This window comes from Rhinolophus ferrumequinum, chromosome X (genome assembly GCF_004115265.2).
Source record: "Rhinolophus ferrumequinum isolate MPI-CBG mRhiFer1 chromosome X, mRhiFer1_v1.p, whole genome shotgun sequence".
NCBI lineage: Eukaryota > Metazoa > Chordata > Mammalia > Chiroptera > Rhinolophidae > Rhinolophus > Rhinolophus ferrumequinum.
Window position 1 is genome coordinate 86,850,785 of NC_046284.1, and position 23,209 is coordinate 86,873,993.

Sequence of the window (23,209 nt, forward strand, 5' to 3'; positions counted from 1 at the left end):
CCGGTCGGCCTAAATCCAATGGCAAGTGTCTTGACAAGAGAAAGGCTGAAGGAGATTACAGGAAGCAGCGGAGGAGGCAGAGACTGGAATGACTCATTGATCTACAAGTCAGTAAGTGCTGACAGTCACCAGTACTTGAAAGAGGCAAAAAATGGAATCCCCCCTAAAATTGCTGGAGGGAGTGCAGCCTGGTCAATGTTGAACTTTTGGCCTCCAGAACTGTGAGAAAATGAATTCCTGTTGTTTTAAGCCACCCAGTTTGTGGTAATTTGTTACAGCAGCCCTAGAAAACTAATACACATATTCACCAAACAGAAGGGTAACTTGAAGACTCTAGACAGAGATATAAAAGCAGAGGCCAATGAAATGTGGCCTTTGCCCATGGCTTCAGAAATACCAAACCTTGGGCGGCCGGATGGCTCAGTTGGTTAGAGCGTGAGCTCTTAACAACAGGGCTACCGGTTCAATTCCCACATGGGCCAGTGAGCTGCGCCCTCCACAACTAGATTGAAGACAACAAACTGCTGAGCTGCCGCTGAGCTGCCAGAGGGGCGGCCGGATGGCTCAGTTGGTTAGAGCGTGAGCTCTCAACAACAAGGTTGCGGGTTCAATTCCCAAATGGGATGGTGGGCTACGTCCCCTGCAACTAAAGATTGAAAATGGTGACTGAACTTGGAGCTGAGCTGCGCAACTAGACTGAAGGACGACGACTTGACTTGGAGCTGATGAGCCCTGGAGAAAACACACTGTTCCCCAATACTCCCCAATTAAAAAAAAAATAGAAAAAGAAAGAAACACATGATCTTCAGGAACAGGCGCTCTGTGAAGTCTGGGAAACCTTGCACTGCAGGAACACCAGTCAACTCATACCTATTTTTCTTAAGCAAATGGCTAAACCCAATGACTATTGTAATTTTCCTGTCTACCTTTAGAGAAAAAAAAAGCAGACTTATATGATAAGCCTGACTTCAATTTTATAAGCTAGCCAGATTAAATAGCATCAGATCCAAAGTTTCCAGAGAAGCATTTTCACTCAAAGTAGAGTACAAGAGTCTGCCTTATCTTGCTATAGAAGTCAAATGTCTCAAGCATGAGGCAGAATGCAAAATGTTAAAGAGGGGATAGGAATGTCAGTTCAGTACTCAGGCGTATACCTGCAAAGTGGTATGAGATATATTACCAGACGGGTCTCATGAATCGTCTTCTGATAAGACTTTTTTTGTTTGTTTGTTTGTTTTTAAAATGAATACAGGCAAATAAAATAGCTATAGTGTATCCTGGGTAGAGGTGTGAGTTTTATACACATACAGTGTCTCTCTCTCTCTCTCTCTCTCTCTCTCACACACACACACACACACACACACACACACACACGTCTATATTTTCATAAAGAAACAATAAAAGGATAAATCTAAAACTTAAAAAAAAGGTTAACTCTGGAGAGGGAGGAAAATAGGGAGAAGAGAGAGACAAAAGCTGGGTCTCTCTGAATGTATTTTGTTTCATGGTTCAATGTTTGAACCAGGCAAATTTTTTTTCATATTTTTTGACTTTTATTTACTACTTTTCCCCGTGTCATATTCTAATATCCAGAGCATTTAAATTTTTTACCCATTATAGGAGACCAGCATTGGCAAATGCTTTAATATAGCTAAATATGAAATTAAAAATCTATGAAGAAAGTAAAATGGGGCTAGGGACAGTCAGCCTGGATTGTTCTACTGGTTTTACCACTTAATAGTTTGGGGCAAGATATCTAAATTCTGTGTCTCAGTTTACTCATCTGTACAATGGGGATAATAATCACACTTACCTCAGAGGGGTTGTTGTTAAGGATTAAATGGGTGAATTTACATTAAGGGCTTAGCATGGTACTGGACTCACAGTCATTGCTAAATAAATTCTAGCTGCAGTTATTTTATTATCACCATAGTCTCAGCTTTACTTCTAAAAGAAGAGGAATATGGCTGAGTTCTATCTAGTCCAGAAAGTAATCTGATGGGGTAAAGGAGATGTTTCTGACTCAACTAAAACGTGCATGGTTTGGCTCCCAAAGACAGAGTTCCCAAGCAAGAGCCCCATCAAGACCTGTAACCAACATTCTAGAGGCCATGAGTTTATGCAGAAACTTCACAAAATAAAACATGGCCATTTATTGCAAAATTAAAGATTATGAATGAAGGATCTGGATGTTGACACTGACCTAGGTAATGAAGTCGAGAAGTTTTACAAGTTCTTAATTGTGTGCCTATTTTATATGCACTGGTAGTTGCCCCAAAAGTTCCTAAAACAAAAAGGCTTTGTACTTACCAGATATCTGCTCATTTATGGTCAAAGAGGGGATTCACAGGCTAACATACAGCCCAGAATCTATGCCAAGTCCAACAGTGCATGCTCGTCTTGGCCTCTCAGATGCTCACAGAAACAAAGGAGGCCTCACTAGGAATTCAATTAGAATATCAATGCTTAACCTGCCAGCGCCACAAAATGAAAATGCCCTTCACGGACAGCTCTGGCTTTTACTGCTCTCATTAACATCTCTCAGTGCACAGTTTCTTAAAGCACAGCTAGTCTGAACATTTATGCGACATTTTTTAGAGGAAAAGCCAAACATTTACTTCCTGTCTGATACAAAGGGGAACACTGTCTGGTTCGTGTGAATAAAGCAACTAGAGATTGATCAGTTTTGATTCACAGTCACTTAAATCTGAAACTATACATAACTGACCACAAACAGATGTGTCATCCCGCAAGCACAAAAAAAAAACCAAACTGCAAACATGGTAACTATATTTAAATAGAGTTAACTGTAAGCAATTTTCTTAGAATTATACAATCTTAAGGCAAGAAAAGATTTTCAGGTTATCTACAAGAATCAACCACTTAAAACAGTGAAAACCTAGCACAGAATACAAGCTTATTCTTATATGGTAACAAAGGTATCCACTATTGTCAAGACATTGTTTCCCACATTGATTTTTTTTTCCAATGAAGCAAAGCTAATTCAATTTCTAAGTTTAAAACTTTAAAAATCATGTGAATATTTTACATGGAAATATTTTCAAATAGTTTAAAATTATTCTCAAGTTTCTTATAAAAAATGGGACATTTTTGATGGCTACCGGCTGCCATTCACTGGAACATCAACTGACATAAAGCAATGTACTTTGGGGCTGCATTGGTAGGTTTGATTACTCCCCTTGCCCCGTAAATAACAGAGGTGTATGCATCCTGGTCATGGAGGAGGGGGAGCAACTGCGTCTGACTTGGAGATCTGGGCAATTTTCATACAAGAGATGACATCTGAGGTTTGCTTTGCAAGTTTTTCTCCCATCCCTCAATGTCCCTTTTTGTGCAATAAGTGTGCATTTGCAAGCTTAGTGCTTTTTATCTGCTGTGGGCCAGAAAATCAAATAATCAAGCTTGTCAAAAAATACAGATAAAGTGATGTAAACAGGGTCTATGTGAGGGTATTGCAGTGTTCTCTGCTGAGTTAAAATATATGAGCATTCACTCTGGTGCTGTGAACATCTTGGACGTGATACATGAGTCACAGACGATATGCAGTCAATCCTTTAAGATAGGTACGAAAGCCCCTGAACCCTACGTGAGATTCACACAGCCCTAGGAAACTCTTCTCTAAAGGACAAATCAGGGGGGAGGCAGGTTCAGGAATCTCACCAAAGCACAAAACATAAAAAAAAAAAAAAACACCAAAAAAACCCAATCGATTAAGGCAGCTAAGTAAACCCCAGAAAAAAAATGATCATTTATATTGCGTTTCAATGACTAACTCCCTGTAAAAAAACAAGGCTTCATCTCAGACTGTAGAGGGTCAGAAAGAAGAAACTCCCATCCTTACAAGAAGGAAAAGGGCAGGACAGGCAGAAAATTAACGATTTTTGTGTGAATCCGTTAAGAGAAATGAGTCACAGGACGAATGGCCAACTCAAAGAGGGACAGGAACGCCTGCGGGGAGACACTGGACAGGAGGAGCATTTGCTCACCTGGTGCAGAAGCCACAATACCAATACTACACTACAAATTCTGATGAATTGCTGGGGCCACGTGTGGACTGCTGCGAGAGTACGAAGTTCCTGGGGATTGTAGTCACACAGGGTTCCCACCCTCTCATAAGCTTTTTCTCCAGGACTCCAACTTGGCTCTCTCATGGAAGATGGGGGGAAAGCTGGAGAAAAGCCCCCCCAGTGGTGCTGTCTGGGTCCCCGGGGCTCAGTGTCCTGACTCCCTTACTGAACAAAAGGCTTCATCTCCAGGGGAAGGCTATCAAGTGAGGGCACTGATATAATTTCACTAGTGTTGGGAGAAAGGAAAAGCATCCGGCCTCAGCCTCCCTGTGTTATCTAAGGGGGACAAAAGCCTTGATCTACAGGCGGGAGAAGCTCAAGGATACAGACTGAGAATGCCAGCATATACTTGCTGCGGACAGATAGCGGAATAGGGGGACAGATAGCGGAATAGGGGGCAGGGGCAAAAAAGCTCTACCCTTTAAGTCCGCCTCCCCCATCTCACCGCATCACAGATGTAGGACCACTATGCACTCCAAAGACTGAGATGGCATCAGAAGATGAGAGAACACTGCCCGCCCCCCCATGCCCTACCACCACGCTAAAGCCCCCGGTGGTAATAACAGTGGCTTACAGCTGGGATAGCTGCAAAGGACAGACTCTCTCTCAGGACAAGCACAAAGGGAAGACTAAGCCAAGAGAGGAAACCAAAACAAGGCCACTAGAAGAATTTGAAGTCTCTGGTACCCACAGCAACAACAAATTTTACACCCTCATACACTGCTGCTGGTGGGAGTAGAAACTGATGAAGCCTCTTTAAAACAAATTTGGCATTTCCTCAAATGGCTAAAGAGAGTTACCATATGACTCCTTTACTATATTCCATTCCTAGGTGACACTCTGACAACTGAACAAAAGTCTACATAAAAACTTGTACCTCAATGTTCACAGCAGCATTATTCATAATACTACAAAAATGGAGACAATCCAACTGTCCATCAACTAATGAATGGATAAACAAAATGTGATATATCCATACAATAGAATATCATTCGGTCATAAAAAGATGAAGTACTGAAATATTCTAAAACATGAATGAACCTCGAAAATGTTATGCTAAGTGAAAGAAGCCAGACACAAAAGGCTATATACTGTATGATTCCATTGCTATGAAATGTCCACAACAGGCAAATCCATAGAGATAGAAATTAGATTAGCAGTTGGCAGGGGCTGGGAGTAGGGTAATTGGGGAGTAACTGCTAATGGGTAGGGAGTTTCTTTCTGGGGTGATGAAAATGTTCTACATTTAGATTGTGGTAACGGTTAAACACTTCTCTGAATATACTAAAACCCAATGAATTATACACTTTAAATGGATAAATTGCCTGGGGTGAGAATCATATTTCAAGAAAGATGTTTAAAATGGTTTTGTTGTTGTTGTTTTTAGGGAGATTACTGCAGTGTCAGTGGACATCACCTGACAGGCCTTGATGTCCACTCCCACCCAGTAATAACAAGGTGCCCCCCACTCCTCAGTGTGGGATCAGCAGGGATTAGGTAGACAGCCCGGGTGCTAGGCCATCAGCAATGAGGTACCCTTTACCACCACCACTCCTCCGGGTATCAGGGAGGCAGCGAGGTAGGGATTTCCACCCCCCCACCAAGTACTAAGGAGAGTAATGAGTCACTCCTGCCCCTTCCCAGACAGATGATAGAACTATCTTCCTAGCAAGATAACAGAATGAGGATGGGGAGCCTAGGAACTTTGCAACTGGTGGTAAGGAGTCAGAGCCCCTCCTCCCCACTGGCCCATTTATTACGGAAGCCCGATACAACAGATTTAAATAAGACTTAGTGTCTGATTACATACTACCAAAAAAGGCCAGGACACAATGGAAAAGTCACTCATCACACTAAGAATCGGGAGTGAGAGGCGACAACAGACACTAACACTGAGATGACACAGATGTTGGAATTATCTGACAAGGATTTCAAAGCAGCCATCATAAAAATGCTTCAATGAGCAATTACTAACACTTTTCTGAAACAAGAAGATTGAAAGTTACTAACAATTGTCACCCCAATAAACTTTAATTAAAAAAAAAAAGAAAGTTTCAGCAAAGATATAGAGGACATAAAAAAATAACCAAATGGGAAATTTGAAATGGAATAACACAATGACTGAAATAAACTCAGGGAATAGGCTCAACAGAAAAATAGAATTAGCAGAATAAAGAATAAGGGAACAAGAGAAATTACCCAACCTGATCAGCAGAAAGAATATATACTGAATTAAAAAAAAAAAAAAAAGGTAAGAGTCTAAGGGACCGATGGTAAAAAAACAAAAGATTTAACATTCAAGCAATTGAAGTCCCAAGAAGAGAAGGAGATAGAAGAAGGTGGAGCTGAAAAAATAGTTGAAGAAATAATTGCTGAAAATGTCCCAAACTTTGCATATGATATAAACCTAGCTTCAGGAAGCTGATCAAACTCCAAAGAGGATAAAACAAAAGAAATTCATGCCCAGGCACATCATAATCTAACTTTGGAAAACTAAAAACAAAGACAAATCTTAAAAGCAACTGGAAAAGAAATGACTGATTACCTACAGGGGAGCAACTATCTGAGTGACAGCAGACTTCTCATTAGAAACCATGGAGGCCAGTAGTGCTAAAAGAAAAGTGTCGTCAAATCAGAATTCTATCTCAAGTGAAAATATCCTTCAGGAATGGCGGTAAAACCAAGATGTTCTCAAATGAAGGAAAACTGAAAGAATTTGTCACCAGCAGACGCACCCTAAAAGAATGGCTAAAGGGAAACTGATTGACTGATTGATTAATTTAATTTATTGGGGGTAACACTGGTTAGTAAAATTATATAGGTTTCAAATGTACATTTCTACAAAACATCATCTATGTATCGCATTGTGTGTAAGGGAATTCTTCAAACAGAAAGGAAATGAACAAAAGGAAAGTTGGAACATCAGGAATAAAGGAAGAACAAGAGAGTAAAAATATGGGTAAACATAATAGACTATCTTCCTCTTGAGTTTTGCAAATAATGTTTGATGGTTGAAGCAAATAGTGCATTGTCTAAAGTAGTTCTCAATGTATGTACAGAAAATATTTAAGACGATTATATAATAAAGGTGGGGGGTGGGTAAATGAACCTAAATGGTGTTAAGAGTTTCTGTATTTCACTTGAAGTGGTAAAATGCAGAGAGCAGTAGACTGGTAAGTTATGTATGTAAAGGGTTGCATACATAACCCTTTTATGGGTTGTGGCAATTTTAAAAATTGCCACAAAGATACACACTCAAAATCACTATAGAAAAATCACCACGGAATTTGTTTTTTAAATGTTCAAGTAATCCACAGGAAGACAGAAGATGAATCAGAGGGGAACAAAAAAAAAAACACAAAACCCAGAGAACAAATAGAAAACAAACAATAAAATGGTATATTTAAACCAAATAATACCAAAATTTAAATATAAATGGTTTAAATATGCCAGTTAAAAGAGATTGTAAGAGTGGACTGAAAAATGACCCAACTATATATTATCTACAAAAAATTCATTTCAAATATCATATATATAGATTGAAAGTAAAAAGATGGAAAAAATATACCACACAAACACGAATCAAAAAGAAAGCCAGAAACTATATTAATATTAGATAGTGCAGACATCAGAGCAAACAAAATTACCAAAGACAGAGGGGCAATACATGATAAGAAATTTACCAAGAAGATATAGCAACCCTAAATATGTATATACCTAACAAGAGAGCTTCAAAATATGTAAGGCAAAAACTGATAGAACTGAAAGGAGAAATGGACAAATCCACAAGTACAGCTGGAGACTTCTACAGCTCTTTCTAAACAATTGATAAAACTATGAGGCAGAAAAAATCATCAAGGATATAGAGGAACACCATCAACCAATAGGACCCAACAACAGCAGAAAACACATTCATTTCAAGTGCCCATGAAACACATACCAAGATAAACCATATTGTGGGCTATGAAACAAAACCTTGACAAACGTAAAAGAACTGAAATCATACAGCCTATGTTCTCCGACAAAAATGGACTCAAACGAGAAATCAGTAACGGAGAGGTAGCAGGAAAGTCTCCAAATGCTTGGAAACTAATAAACACACTTCTGAATAATCCATGGGTCAAAGAGGAAGTCTCAAGAGAAATAAAAAATATACCAAACTAGAATAAAATAAACATATCAAAATCAAAAAAGTATTTAAAGAAAACTTTATAGCACTAAAATTCTTATATTAGAAAAGAGGAAAAGTCTGAAATAGCCTAAGTACCCACCCTCAAGAATTTAGAAAAAGAACAAAATAAACCTAAAGCAAAAAGGACTAAAATAATAAAGATCAGAAATCAATGGAATTGAAAAGAGAAAAATAATAGAGATGACTTCACTAATTTATGGAACAATTATAGCAAACAACAAAATATGTGGTATTGGATTATAAACCAAGGTATAAATACGCATGAGTCCATACTGATATACAATTAAGCTATTAAATACAGTTTTAAATGAAGGAAGCATCCAAGGAGATTCTTACAATTGCTTAACTTTGGGAAACAATCATATGATCTAATATAAAGGTCTTGGCACATAAAATATCAAATAAATGGTAGCTATGAGAGGTAGGTGTGATAATGTCCATGTTATGATAACAAAACAAATTATTTCAGAGAGATGAAATAAGCCAGAGTAAAATGGAATCAATCTCTTCTAATGCCAAGGCTAGCTTTGTCCTACAATATCAGGGTCTCTCTTTTATAACAGAATGTGAAATATAAAGGAAAACAATTGCTTCCAGTAGCTCAGGTGCCCTATCCCTCACAACAAAAGACTGCTATTCTCACTGCACTGGAGGCAGCAGGCCTTAAGGTCTAAAGCTTTTGAGTCACTTTCTATTCTAGGACCAGCTGTCCTAAATGGAAAAGCAGCAAGGTTTCTTTCTTTTTCACCATTATGTAGTCAAAGCCTCCTTAGGATAGATGGGAAATTTGTTCTGCTCCTGTTTATGTGCATTTTATTCCATAAGTTTTTCTGTATGACACAGACACATATAAATTCACTGATATTCTACTCAGCCCAGAAAGATCCCTGGCAAAGTGCGGACATGGAAAGTGACCTCTGAAAATAGGAGAAATGTTCTCTTTGGCTGACATTCTAAAGCAATGACCCCCCCACACACACCTTGTGTGGCGGCAGGTAGAACCTGTGACTTGCTTCTAACCAGTAGACTACGGCAAACGTGATGGGATGTCGCTCCCATGATTATGTAATGTAAGACTCAGTCTTAGCAGGCTGGAGCAAAACATTCTCCGCTTGCTGGCTTTGAAAAAGTAAGCTGCCATATTTTGAGAGGAGCTATGGAGAAGGCCAGCCACATGGCAAGGGACGACAAGTAGCCTCCAGGAGCAGAGGGTGGACCTCCACCAAAGCCAGCAAAAAAGCAGGGACCACAGTCCTACAGCTGCAAGGAGATGAATTCTGCCAACAACTTGAATGAGCTTGGAAGCCAATTCTTCGCTAGTCAAACCTCCAGATGAGAACACAGCCCACCTAGTATACTGACTGCAGCCTTGGAAGACCCTGAAAAGAGAACCTAGTCATAGTGTGCCCAGATTCCTGATCCACAGAAACTGAGATAATACTCGTGTACTGCTTTAAGCCACTATTTTTGTGATGATGTGTAATGCAGCAAGAGTTAACTACTATACTCTCTTTTCCTTTTCAGCCAAGGAAGTGTACTCATAGCAGAAGTGAAGATACACAGGGCAATTTCTCATTTAATTATCACAGAGGAAAGTCTGTAGGATCCATGGAATCATTACCAAGTACAAGTGCAACTCTGGCACTTTGCTGCCCTCTGGGCAGAAGATGAGTGGCCTCACCGGGAGTGCCACATTCTTCCTGGGCTGGCAGTGCCGACGGTTGTGAGGAACCACCACAGCCCAGATCTGCAAACTGGTCCTTCCCTTCTCCATCCGCAAATCCTCACCTATCCCTTCTTGCACTGCCTCCCACCTACCAACTTAGCTCTTTCTAATCGTAGGACAGATGTATGGGTCCTTCCCAATTCCCCAAGTCTGCCTCCCTTTGACTTCTTGGCTAAGGGGAAGCTTTATATTCTAAAGCTAGGCACTTAAGTGTCATCGCCAAAATGAAATCACAGTGTGAAGATTACTGTTTTCCCAAAGGGAAAAGAAAAAGGAATCTTACTTAAAAAAATAAACTAATCAGAAAACAAGCCTATCCGTTGGCACGTAGTTTATTCCTTACATCTCCAAGATCTGGGTATTGTAGGTATGTACGCAGAAGGCAACTGTCTATTTTTTTTCAAGTCTAAAAATTGAATATCTGATCTCACCTCAGCAGATTTCTTGTGTTCATTTTGAATTTTTGACTTGCTCCTATACATTGAGGCTGAGGTAAAGGAAGTGGAAGGACCTGCAAAAGATAATTAGAAAAAAATACTGAGACTTATTACCTGCTAATATAACTAAATGTCATCCAAGAGAATATGAAAGATATGATGGAGAAGAACACAGTGATCTCATACCACTGAAGAAAGTTAAATTACAACCAAGAAAGCCTCATAATGTAGTTTAATGACATTTATAGGTGACCCCTCTGCGTGTAAAAGCTTCAACAATGCTAATCCTGAGGAGATTTGATTTGGTGTAATCATACCTCATAACATTTTGGAATAATATGATTCATGCTCCACCTGGAGAAAAAGTATCTGCAAAAGCAACTGGAAACTAAAAATGTAGAACCAGTAATCTGTGTATCCTTCAACACTTCCACAAATGCTATCGTTAATAAGGTTGTTGCCTTTTACAAATGATGATTCATCCAGTCAAACATTTAGTACCTGAGCTACAATTAGAATTGTAGGGCCTACAATTTATGCTCTTGTACTTTTCTTCCTCTCTAGAAAAGCAGTGTTAAATCATTATTAGTTTTGGCATTTGTTGTTTAAGTAAATGAAAAGTGAAAAACAAAATGCTATATGCCACATAAAACCAATTCTCCCACCTAACTTGTCTATTTCTAATGAAATTTAAATGAATAAGAAAAATGGTACCCAAAGCTTTCCTTCCTAAAAACATTATTTTTTAACCATTGAAGGAAGTACGAAACAGCGTGTCCTCAAGTCAAAGAAGAAATCCTCAAGGAGTATAGATACAGAGGTTACCAGCTGTTGGCTGGTTCTACTCACTCTCATCTGAACTGTCACTGCTGCTCAGAGTTCTATGCCGTTTCATTCTGGAGCATCCTGGGAAAGAGAACAACACTGAATGAAACAGTCAACACGCACGCACACCCATCCCAGAGGACAGTCAACGCTTTCCTACAGATCCCAAGAAGGAGCAGCAGGCCACTCACACAAATCAAATGATTTCTGTCAAGAATATTCTCAAATGGCCTAGAGAGATGGGAGAAGAGTATTATCAAATTCTCCAACACTGAGAGTGTCAAAGACTGGGCGAAGCTACACATGAGCCTTAGGAGGTAGCCCACGCAACAGAGGATGAAGGGGACAGGACGGGCTGTAGCCTCAAACATGGCCACATGATCGATGTCCACCCAAGCAAAGGAGGGCAGCCACGGGGCTGTCACCAGCTCGGGATCCCCAACAAGGGACGAGCAGGAAAGAAAAAAGCGGTAGCCAAGGCAGAGCTGTCAAGGGCCAAGGTTGAAAGGCATGAGATGTGGTTGGCTGAAGAAAGAACTCGTGAGGCATGTCCCACCTTTAAGAGCAGAACCACACACTGCTTTTCTGCCTGCCCTTTCTCCCTCTTTCTCACTTTATCCCTGGACCCATTCCCAAAACCACTAGCCGAATTTAAAATTATACCTATATATACACTGCAAGGAATGCTATAGAAAGCTCCTATATTGTCAAGAGACATAATGCTTTTGACTAAAACTTCAAATGGTTCAAGTGTCCTTCCTTGTGGGTGTGGCCAGTGACAGAGGCACCCCCTTTCTGGGAATACACCAGCACTAGAGTGTAGGAAAAAAAGGAAGACACAGCTAAACAATTCAAGTCACAAAGGAAGTGCTGCAGATATAAACGAGAAAAGACAGAGTGATACAGGCAGTCACCGCCATTCTGTTCTGTGCCAGAGGACACAGAATGCTATGGGGGCACTCATGAGGATAAAGGTCAGGGCTGCTGCCTTCACGCCACTCACAATCTTCAAAGGACATAAAAATCCAAGCACAAGGCCACTGTGAACAATTAGGAGATTCAGAAACAAAACTGTATGTTAAAAAGCTAAGAGAGTTCCACTCCTGGTATGACAATGTGAAGAGCTGCATGAAAACAAACACCCCTTCATTTAAAATCTCTGGAAATGGTCCTAAGGGCATACGGCAAATGAAGAAGCATTTATTGAAGGAGACCTCCTAAAACTCAGTAAGTAGGGTAAGACTCGGTAGTATCTGAACGTAGACTCCCTCCCTGCACCCCTGGCTCCCAGCACAGGTGTCACAGGAGACTGGTGTAGTGGAGAACACAGAGCTACCTCTCTCCCAGCTTCCAGCTGCAAGGCTTGGTTCCTGTTAGGGGCAGGCGTCAGCGTTTCTCATCCTGCCCCCAGCTACCTGTTGCTGAGGCTAAGTTCCACACAAGGGTGGCTAAGAGGTGGGGTGCTCTCTTCTTCCAGGTGGCCCCTGCTCCTGGGATGGAAGCTATGCCTCGGGTGTGGTGTCACCAAGAACTCGGAGGCCCCAACTACCCTGCTCACACAATGGGGGTTCTACCTCAGGAGAGGAAACCCTAGGAGACCTGGGGCTGTGACTCAGAGAGAAACACATCACTGTCCCCACCCCCTGTGCTAGAGCTGCGGCTCGGCTCGGAGGTTTTCCCTAGCAGGAGAAGCAGGCTATAGAATAGAGGGCTCCAAATCTCCTCCAATGGAACTGACTTCCTTTGCAACAGAGCTTGGAGAGGTTGTTCACGCCTAGGCTGGCTGGCATGCTGGAGAGAACCAGGGGATGAGAGAGCTGGGAGGAAGCATTCCGGGGTCAGAAGAAATTTCAAATACTGATCTCAGGAACTATCCCTTCAAAGGAGCCCTAATTTGATTGGATCAGTTTGCTGGAGCAATTTAGGCCCCAGGGCATTATTAAAAACAACAGAGCAGCCAGCAATTAGTGGGGCTTAATAGCTAGCTCCACTGTGGTCAGGGAAAGAGAGCCCCACCAGAACCACTATCATCCCAGAATGACTCTGGGCATACCAAAGGCTGCACCCCTAAAAAGCAGCATCAAGACTTCACACTATAGGGAGAAGGGGGGAGAAATAGACTTCAATAAAATAATCCAGTGAGTCACTAAAGTAAATAAATAACAATAAAGAGCCTGGGGTGGGGGTGCCAGTACCCAGAGTTGCTACATTTTACTATCTAAAATGTCCAGTTTCCAACAAAAAAATTATGAGATATGCAAAGAAATAGGAAAGTATGACATATACACTAGCAAAAAATGACAGAAACTGCCCGTGAGGGCAACCAGATGTCAGATTTAATAGGCAATCTTTAAATTAGCCATATCAATATATTCAGAGAACTAAAGAAAACCATGGCTAAAGAAGTAAAGGGATGTGATACAGAATTGTACACCTGAAATCTATGTAACTTTACTAACAATTGCCACCCCAATAAATTAAAAAAGAAAAAAGAAGTAAAGGGTAAGGAAATCCATTGCGTTCCTATATACTAACAATGAAATCTCAGAAAAAGAAATACAAAAAACAATTCCTTTTGCAATTGCAGCAAAAAGAATAAAATACCTAGGAATAAACTTAACCAAGGATGTGAAAGACCTATATGCTGAAAACTGTAAGACATTTTTAAAAGAAATTGAAGAAGACACAAAGAAATGGAAAGACATTCCGTGCGCATGGATTGGAAGAATCAACATAGTTAAAATGGCCGTATTACCCAAAGCAATATACAGATTTAATGCAATCCCCATCAAAATCCCAATGGCATTTTTTAAAGAAATAGAATAAAAAAAATCATCAGATTTGTTTGGAACAACAAAAGACCCCGAATAGCAAAAGCAATCCTAAGAAAAAGAACAAGGCCAGAGGTATCACACTCCCTGACTTCAATTTATACTACAAAGTGACAATAATCAAAACAGCATAGTATTGGCAGGAAAAGACACACAGACCAATGAAATAGAATTGAGAATTAGAAATAAACACACATATAGTATATGGGCAAATAATTTTCAACAAAGCAGCCAAAAACATACAATGGAGAAAAGACAGCCTCTTCAATAAATGGTCCTGGGAGAATTGGAAAGCCACGTGCAAAAGAATGAAACTAGATGCTATTTGTCCCCATACACAAAAATTAACTCAAAATGGATCAAAGACCTAAATATAAGACCTGAAACAATAAAATACCTAGAAGACATAGGTACTAAACTTATGGACGTTGGTCTTACAGAGGATTTTATGAATTTGACCTCAAAGGCAAGGGGGAAGTAAAAGCAAAAATAAATGAATGGGACTGTATCAAACTAAAAAGCTTCTGCACAGCAAAAGAATAGCAACAAAACAAACAGGCAAGGAAGCAAACTGGGAGAAGACATCTGCAAACAACACCTCCAATAAGGGGTTAATATCCAAAATATATAAACAACTCATACAACTCAACAACAAAAAAACCAAACAATCCAATTAAAAAATGGGTAGAGGACATGAACAGACACTTCTCCCAAGACATACAAATGTCCAACAGACATATGAGAAGGTGCTCAACTTCACTAGCTGTTAGGGAAATGCAAATCAAAACCACAATGAGATACCACCTCCTACCTGTTAGGACGGCTATCATCAACAAGAGGAGTAATAGTAACTGTGGGAGAGGTTGTGGAAAAAAAGGAACCCTCATACTCTGCTGGTAGGAATGTAAATTAGTACAGCCACTCTGGAAAACAGTATGGAGCTTCCTCAAAAAATTAAGAATAGTTACCACATGATCCAGCAAATCTCTCTTCTGGGTATGTACCCCCAAAATTTGAAAACATTTATTCATAAAGATATATGTACCCCTATGCTCACGGCAGCATTATTCATGGTGGCCAAGACATGGAAACAACCGAACTGCCCTTCCATAGATGATTGGATAAAGAAAATGTGGTACATATATACAATGAAATACTACTCAGCCATAAGAAAAGATGAAATACTGCCATTTGCGACAACATGGATGGATCCTGAGATTATCATGCTAAGCAAAGTCAGGCAGAGAAAGTGAATAAACATGATTTCACTCCTATGTGGGATATAAAATGAACAAACAAGACAAACAAACAAACAAAAACTCATAGTGACAGACAACAATATGGTGGTTACCAGAGTTTGGAAAGGAGGGGTGGGGGAGGTAGAAAAGGGGGTCAAATATATTGTGACGAAAGGAGCTTTGACTTTGGGTGGTGAACACGTAATGCAATAGACATATGATGTCCTATAAAATTGTACACTTGGAACCTATATAATTTTATTATTCAATGTCACCCCAATAAATTTAACAACATTTAAAAAGGAAAGGTAAAAATATAAATAAAGAGATAGAAAGTATAAAAAAGAACCAAATGGTAATTCTGGCATTGAAAAGTACAGTAACTAAACTGAAAAATTCACTAAAGAGGTCCAACAGATTTTAACTGGCAGAAGAATTAGTGAACTTGAAATAGATCAATATAGAGTATGCAAGCAAAAGAACAGAGAGGAAGAAGATGAAGAAAAATGAACAAAGCTTTACAGAAATGTAGGACACCATTAAGTGCATCAACATATACAAGTAATGTAATGGGAGTACCAGAAGGAGAGGAGAGAAAGGAGCAGAAAAAAAAATATTTGAAGAAAATAATGGATGAAAACTTTCCAAATTTACTGAAAAACATTAATTTGTACACCCAGGAAGCTTGACAAACTCCAAGTAGTTTATACCACCACCACCACCACCACCACCACCACCTGTAAAGAAATCCACAGATACATTAAGGTAAAACTGCTGAAAGCCAGAGGAGAAAATCTTGAAAGTAGCAAGGGAAAAGTGACTCCTCACTTATAATTGGACCCCAATAAGATTAACAGCTAACTTCTCATCAGGAACAATGGAAGTCAGAAAGCAGTGAGTTAAGATATTCAAAGTATTCTGCAGCAATGTTTGCACGTAGTATTCACTATTAATATATTAATATTAAGAATCATGGAATTGTATGCTTTAAATGGGTGAACTGTATGGTATGTAAATTATATCTCGATAAACTATTAAAAAACTAACAGGTTCAGCACAAGTATCAAAATCATTAATCAAAGTTCTATTTGTCCTACTGTTAAAGTCAATTGAATATTTCTTTTTTAAAAATTGAGATAAAATTGACATATAACACTATATCAGTTTCAGGTGCACAACATAGTGATTCAATATTTGTGTACATTGCAAAATGAAGAACAGTTCTTTAAATAAAATGTTAACCTCCCATCACATAAATTTTGGGGGCTACATTTGGCTCCCTTGTGCAAAACTTAAGACATTCAAACACTCTTCTGAAATGCAAACAAAAACAACACTAACACCATCAAAAAGTAAGGTATAATTTAAAGTCGCAATGAATGTAGAAATTTAAACAAAAATAAAATATATATTTCTAATTATTCCCTAATGAATGCACAAATATACCTAGAGTGGAACTTCATTTGTCTGATATCATTGGGATGTTCCATATATGTAAACTTCCCAGATAAATCGTGCGCCCAAACATCTAAAATCCTATTATCAATGGCAGCTTTTACTAAAATATCTATTTATTAATGTCTTATTGCTGCAGTAACAAGTTACCACAAAGTCAGTGGCTTAAAACTACACAAATTTATTATCTTACAGCTCAGTGGGTCATAAGTCTGATACAGGTATTACTGGGCTAAAATCAAGATATGGGCAGGGCTGTGTTCCTTTCTGGAGGCTCTAGGAGAGAATCCATTTTCTTGCCTTTCCATGTTCTAGAGGCTACTCACGTTCCTTGGATCCTGGCCATCATCCTCAGCCTTCAAAGCCATCACAGTATCTCTCTGACCCTGCTTCTATCATCACATCTCGTTCTCAGGCCCTTCTGCCTCCCCTCTTCCACTTTTAAGGACCCTTGCGATTATATCAGGCTCACCCGGATAATCCAGAATGTCCCTATTTTAACGCTAGCTGATTAGCAACCCTAATTCTCCTTTGCCATGTAACCTAACATAGTCATAGGTTCCAGGGATCACAGTATAGACATCTTATTCTGCCTACCACAACCTAATATATTTCTATATTATTAAAAGTGAGTATACTCCCACACAAATACGCCCAACAGATTTTTAACAAAGGTAGAAAAGTAATTCCATGGAGGAAAGAGCCTTTTCAACAATAGTAGTGGAGCAATACCAAAAACCAAACAAACAAAAAAACACAAAAAACAACAAAGAACCTCAACCTAAGTCTCACACCTCATACAAAAGTTAATTCAAAATGGATCGCGGACTTAAACGTAAAACTTTGAGAAAACATAGGAGGAAATCTTCAGGATGTAGGGCTAAGCAAAGAGTTCTTAGACTTGACACTGAAAGCATGATTTGTCAAAGAAAAATTCACCGTCATCAAAATGAAAACCATGTTCTGCAAAAGAGTCTGTTAAGAAGATATTTTTAAAAAGCTACAGAACAAGACAAAATATTTACAAATCACATATCCAACAATGGATTTGTATCCAGAATATGTAAAGAACTCTCAAAATTCAGCAGTAAGGAAACAAATGATTCAATTGAAAATGGGCAAAGAACAGACATTTCATCAAAAAGCAATACAAACGGCAAATAAACACATGAAAATTCCAATGGTGGAGAAGATGTGAAGAAACTATATCGCTCAGACATTGCTAGAGGGAATGTAAAATGGTACAGCTATTTTAGAAAAAAAACTGGCCATTTCTTTAAAAATTAAACATGCAACCACAATTGTACTCCTGGGCATTCATCCCAAAGAAATGATAATTTATGTTCACACAAAAACCTATACACAAATGTTTATAGAAACTTTATTCTTAATAGCCAAAAACTGGAAAAAACCCAGATGTCTTTCAGCAGGTGAACTGCAAAACAATATGTGGTACATCCACACCACAGAATACTACTCAGCAATAAAAAAAGGAACAAAGTACTGATGCGTGTTACAACATGTAAAACAAATGTAAAACATATTTAAAAACTTCGCAAAAACATTATGCTTAGTCAAAGAAGTCATAAACACGAGACCACTTTTTGTATGATTCCATTTATACGAAATGTCCAGAGTAGGCATATCTATAAAACACAGGAAGTAGATTAGTGCTTGCCTTAGGTTAGGAGAGGGAATGTGAACTGATAGCAAGTCAATTTCATTGGGGTGACAGAAATGTTCTAAACTGGAATAGTAGTGATGGTTGCAAAACCCTGTAAATATACTAAAACCCAGTGAACTATATACTCAAAATGAATTTTACAGTATGTAAATTAGACCTCAATAAAGCTTTAAAAGCTTTTAAATTATTGTAACATTTTGCTAATGAGAAAGTTTTAGGGAAAGTTAAGAGGACTAGCAACAGAAAAATTCTGTGTCTGCTAAACATAATCTCCATGTGGCTAACTCATACCAGGACTGAAGGGAGCAAATGCCATAGAGGAAATACTTTTATTCTCCAAAAACTCTCAGTGAAGAAAGCCAGCGGAGCATGGACCCTCTTCTCACTTCCCTGAGTCTCAAGTGAGAAACCCAAGACTTCTGGTGAGATAGATACTCCATCTTATCTGAAGTTCTGGTCTTATGAGCTTTGGCTAAAATAGTGCTTCCATTTTCTATAATATTCTGTTCTTTAAGTGAGTTACCAAGTGTTCATGACTGAGGGAGGTGCAGATTTTTAAGAATCTGCAAAATTTGGCGTTTTTAAAACTATTATAATAACAATCACTTTTCATTATAGATGGAGATAGAAATCTTGTATTGTCGATAAAGAACCTAGGAAACAGATTATTTAACACCAGTAACACCAGTCCTGGGAAATAAGAAACTGGGATGCTAATGATTTTTAGAAAAGAAAACAAAACAAGCAAATTTTGGGGTCTGGGCTGTTATAGTCCATTCATCTGTCTGTTCGTTTTTGTGACAGCACTGCTGTTTTAGTTACTGTGGGAAAAAGACAAAGAACAGTAAACACCAGCAGTGATTCTATGATGGTAAATTTAGATCTGGCTTTATTATTTCTATTCACAACATATACATATTCTATATTTCTATTCTAAATTATTATATTCTAAATTATTATAAATAAATATTCTATTTATTATTTCTAATCACAACAACAGTCCTATAAATATCATTACCAGCCATTTTACAGATAAGGAAACTGGGGCTCAGAAACGTTTAAGTGACGTGCTTAGAGCCACATGGCCACCAGAGGGCAGAGCCGGCAGGTATACCGGGAATCAGCGCTCCAAGTTGGCCCTGAGCCCCGAGGCAGGCTGTTGGGGGTGGCTGCCAGCAGGAATGTTGCCTCTCCTCAGCCCAGCCTCCTCTGCCTGACCTTCCAGGCCCACAGTGTCCTGGCTCCAATCTGTCACGCCTCATCAGCGGCTGCTTCCCTGCCTCCTGCACATGCTCCGCCCCATGTGATTTCATGAACATCATCTTGTCTCATACTTGCCGGCCTCTTCCCTCTGTCTACAGTTCCCTCCCTGTTTACCTTGGGCTAGCCCATTTCCCCCCAACCCCATCCTACCAATTTGCGGGCTTCTCCTCAATGAAGCTCCCTAGAGAACCCGCTCACACCACCATTCCCTCTCATGCTTTCTACCCAAGTCTCTGCACATGCTTCTGTCCGTGTAAAAAGCACCTGACTTGCACTATCAAGTTTCTTTACATGGTCAGCCTGGCCACTAGACCACAAACTTCTTGCAAGTAGGGACTAGAGCACATTCATCTCTTACTTCCATGTCTTAGCAGCGTTCTGCACAAAGTAAACTCGCAAAAGAGTAACAGATCCTGCTGCGCCCCACATAGGTCCCCTGCACCTAACCAGCATACCCTCTCCCAGCTGCTGCCCGTTGGCTGCTAACGGCTCACAGCTGTCCCCCTCCCCAAGAGCTGGCATCCTGCCAGGGAGATTATACTAGACTCTCCCTGTCTCTCTCTCCCAGGGGAAGCCAGCAGCCAATCATTGTCCTACACCCCCCGCAACCCAAACAGGCTAAGGCTAGACTTCCCTAAGCCCATCTCCTGACTTTAGCTCCATCTCCTCCCTACCCTCTTGCCTTACTCCCTTGTAGGTTTCTCCTGAGAGCACTCCCTCAATAAATCATGTCCGTTCAAATACTGCCTCAGGTTCTGCTTCTAGGCACCCCTACTTAAGATGACATGTGAATCTTCATTAAGTGGTACATTTTCAAAAGTACTTTAGAATAAAATGTTTTGTTACGCAAAACCATAACAAAGTACAGGGCAATCTTGGAGTAACTACCTGATGTGCCATTTGGATATTATTATTCAGCTGTTTATTTACTAGTTCTCTATTCAGGGTACAGGCTTTATAAAGCTATTCTCTTCTTCCTTACCTCCCACAATGAGTATTCCTTTGTTTTGGCAGAACTGAAATTTGCACCAGCCCTCACTTTGCACCCCTGGCAACAGTAATTTTTGATGGCTGTTTTCAGATCTTATTCCTACTATAATCTCAACCAAACTGATTATAGCAGGCAGATTTACTTTAGCAGTGACTAAACCAGGCAAAATACAAATGTATAAAGTAAACGCCTTCCTTAAGTGAATCTCCCGGTTAAAGGAGCACTGTCTGGAAGTCAACCCAATGGGATTATTTGGGACTGGAATCTAAGCCTGTGGTTTGGTGGCTACTTGACTCCCCATTAATACTCCCACAGAAGAGCAGACAGGAAAGGAAAAGTGATTAACTCCAACACAGCCCTTTCCTTTCCTTCCATACACCCTTGAGACGCACTTCTGAAACGTGTGGTCACTGCAAGAGCCCCTATTCACTGCTCTCTGTGGGGCCATGCAGCAGCTTAAAAATAATTTAAGGCTCTACTTCAAACATATTTACACACTTTGACCCAGGAATTCTACTTCCAGCATTCGTCTTTGAGAATAAATCCAAAACATAGAAAATGATTTATGAACAAAAATGTCCATTAGAACTCCATAATAAAAGTAATAAATGAAACCTAGCTATCAAACAAAAGAGGAATAATTAAAGTATATTAATTTTATGGTCTTTCATTTAATCATTTAAACGTGGTATACAGAGAAACATCTGTTTAAATGTTAAGTGCAAAAAACATTATAAAAATTGGTTATGTAGCAATGTTACATCTATGAAATAAAATATACAGAAAAACAGATGAAGGCCACAGACCAGTTAATTAACATCAGGTACATTAGTAACATTGAAGCGATGAATTTCTGGGTGATAAAAACATTCTTTAATTTTTCCCATCCTCCACAGTTTTATAGTACACACAGAGGTCATTTATAACTAGAAAAAAATACTTCTAAGATTTTGAAGTATCTGTCTCCCACATCACACACAAATGGTGCAGCTGATCTGAAAAATTAAAACTATAAAAGTAGCTACTAACGTCATCCAAGATGGGCATTCACGAGAGCTGAAAAAAATCCAGAAGAGTACAATACAATCAATCGGTTAGAGAAGCCTCCATATTATAAAGGTAATCCAAAAAGCACAAAACGTTGCAGTCTGGAGAAGACCCTCCCCCCCAAAAAAAAGCAGTGGTTCCCAACTGAAGGCAACTGAAGGCAACTTTGTAGCCCAGGGGACACATGGCACTATCTGGAGACTTTGTTGGTTCTCACAACTGGGAAGGGGGCATCTGGGGGGTAGAGGCCAGGGACGCTGGTAAACATCCTATGACGCACACGACAGTCCCTTACTACACACTTATCTGGTCCAAACAAAAGGTTAATACTGTCAAGGTTGAGAAATCTTGCTCTAAAAGAAAGAAGCAGACATCAGTAAGAGTCAAGAATATAGAAATGATTGACTTGAGTTTATTCATCCAATCACAAAGTTAAAGTAACAAAGGGCCATTCCCTGAAACCTAAAGGCAATTTTATCAAAAAGAAAGCAGGACTTTGAGCAAAGCTTAGGAAACTTAGAGAACTCATCAGCTCAAGAAGTGGAATAGAATGGAAATGTAAACAGGTTCAAGAAGGACTGAGATAAAATCAGCAAGGATAAATCCATGATGGTATCTGGAAGTAATCCTTAAGTAAAGAAGCATCTTAAAGTCCAGCTCTGAAGGATAGGAAACTATCCTTCAGAGCCATGAACAGTGACAGACGCTTGACTTAGTCCAATGGTCAGACCGGAGCAGCACACTTCTTATGTCCTTAAGAGTTAATTCCTGCCATGTGGGCAAAAAAGCTCCCAGAAACCATAGATACTATAAATGTGCTTCTTGGGCTGATTCCCCCTGCTTTGGGGTAGAGAATACTAACCCTCTCCACACTGAGACCATCTGAGTTCACTGCCTATGCTTTTAATTCAGGATTCTCCCCTCTCTACAAAACAATCTATCACTTCTTCATTATTGTGAAAACAAAACTTCCCTTCGAGCCTGTTTGCCTCAAATATCTTTCATCTCTTCCACATCTCAGTAGTCCAGTGACTGAAGCCATAAATATCTATCTAGAGACTGAGTAAACAAAAAAATCAGAAGAAAAAGAACATATGGTACGTATTTTACTGCTTCTCCTCACCCCCGACCAATCTTTACCTTTACAAAAGAAGAGCTACCAGAAGTTGGAATGGACTTTTTTGTACTTTCTAAAAGAATACCTCCATCTCAGTCATTTTAAAGTTTATTTTAAAAAATTAAGACATATCATGTGACTCATCAGCTCCCTGTGACGAGATGAAGAGTGTGGAGCTCAACTCTTTTCCAAAGCCCTCAAAAAGCACTTAAGAAAAAAGAAGAAAAGAAGAATTTATCTTGGTAGGTTCCTGCCGCTCAGACAAGTATTTCTAGGTCAACCACAGTTAATGCCTGCTGCCAGGAAGCAGGCTCA

The 23,209-nt window shown here is 39.5% G+C and overlaps 1 protein-coding gene across 7 annotated transcripts in view; it reads right to left on the reverse strand.

Moving 5' to 3' along the window:
- The window catches only part of JADE3 (jade family PHD finger 3), a 142,638-nt gene that overhangs the window by 54,414 nt on the left and 65,015 nt on the right, over window positions 1-23,209 (reverse strand). For 5 of the 7 annotated variants that reach the window (XM_033105531.1, XM_033105512.1, XM_033105521.1 and 2 more), the window contains 2 exons: window positions 11,293-11,349; window positions 10,438-10,517 (listed from right to left, as the gene is read on the reverse strand). The exons of 1 other annotated variant lie outside the window; for it this stretch is intronic. In XM_033105531.1, coding sequence (XP_032961422.1) covers window positions 10,438-10,517; window positions 11,293-11,338 — 126 coding nt within the window. In that variant the 5' untranslated portion in view covers window positions 11,339-11,349. The remainder of the gene's footprint in view (window positions 1-10,437; window positions 10,518-11,292; window positions 11,350-23,209) is intronic. One more of the 7 variants, XM_033105549.1, reaches the window with a different exon arrangement.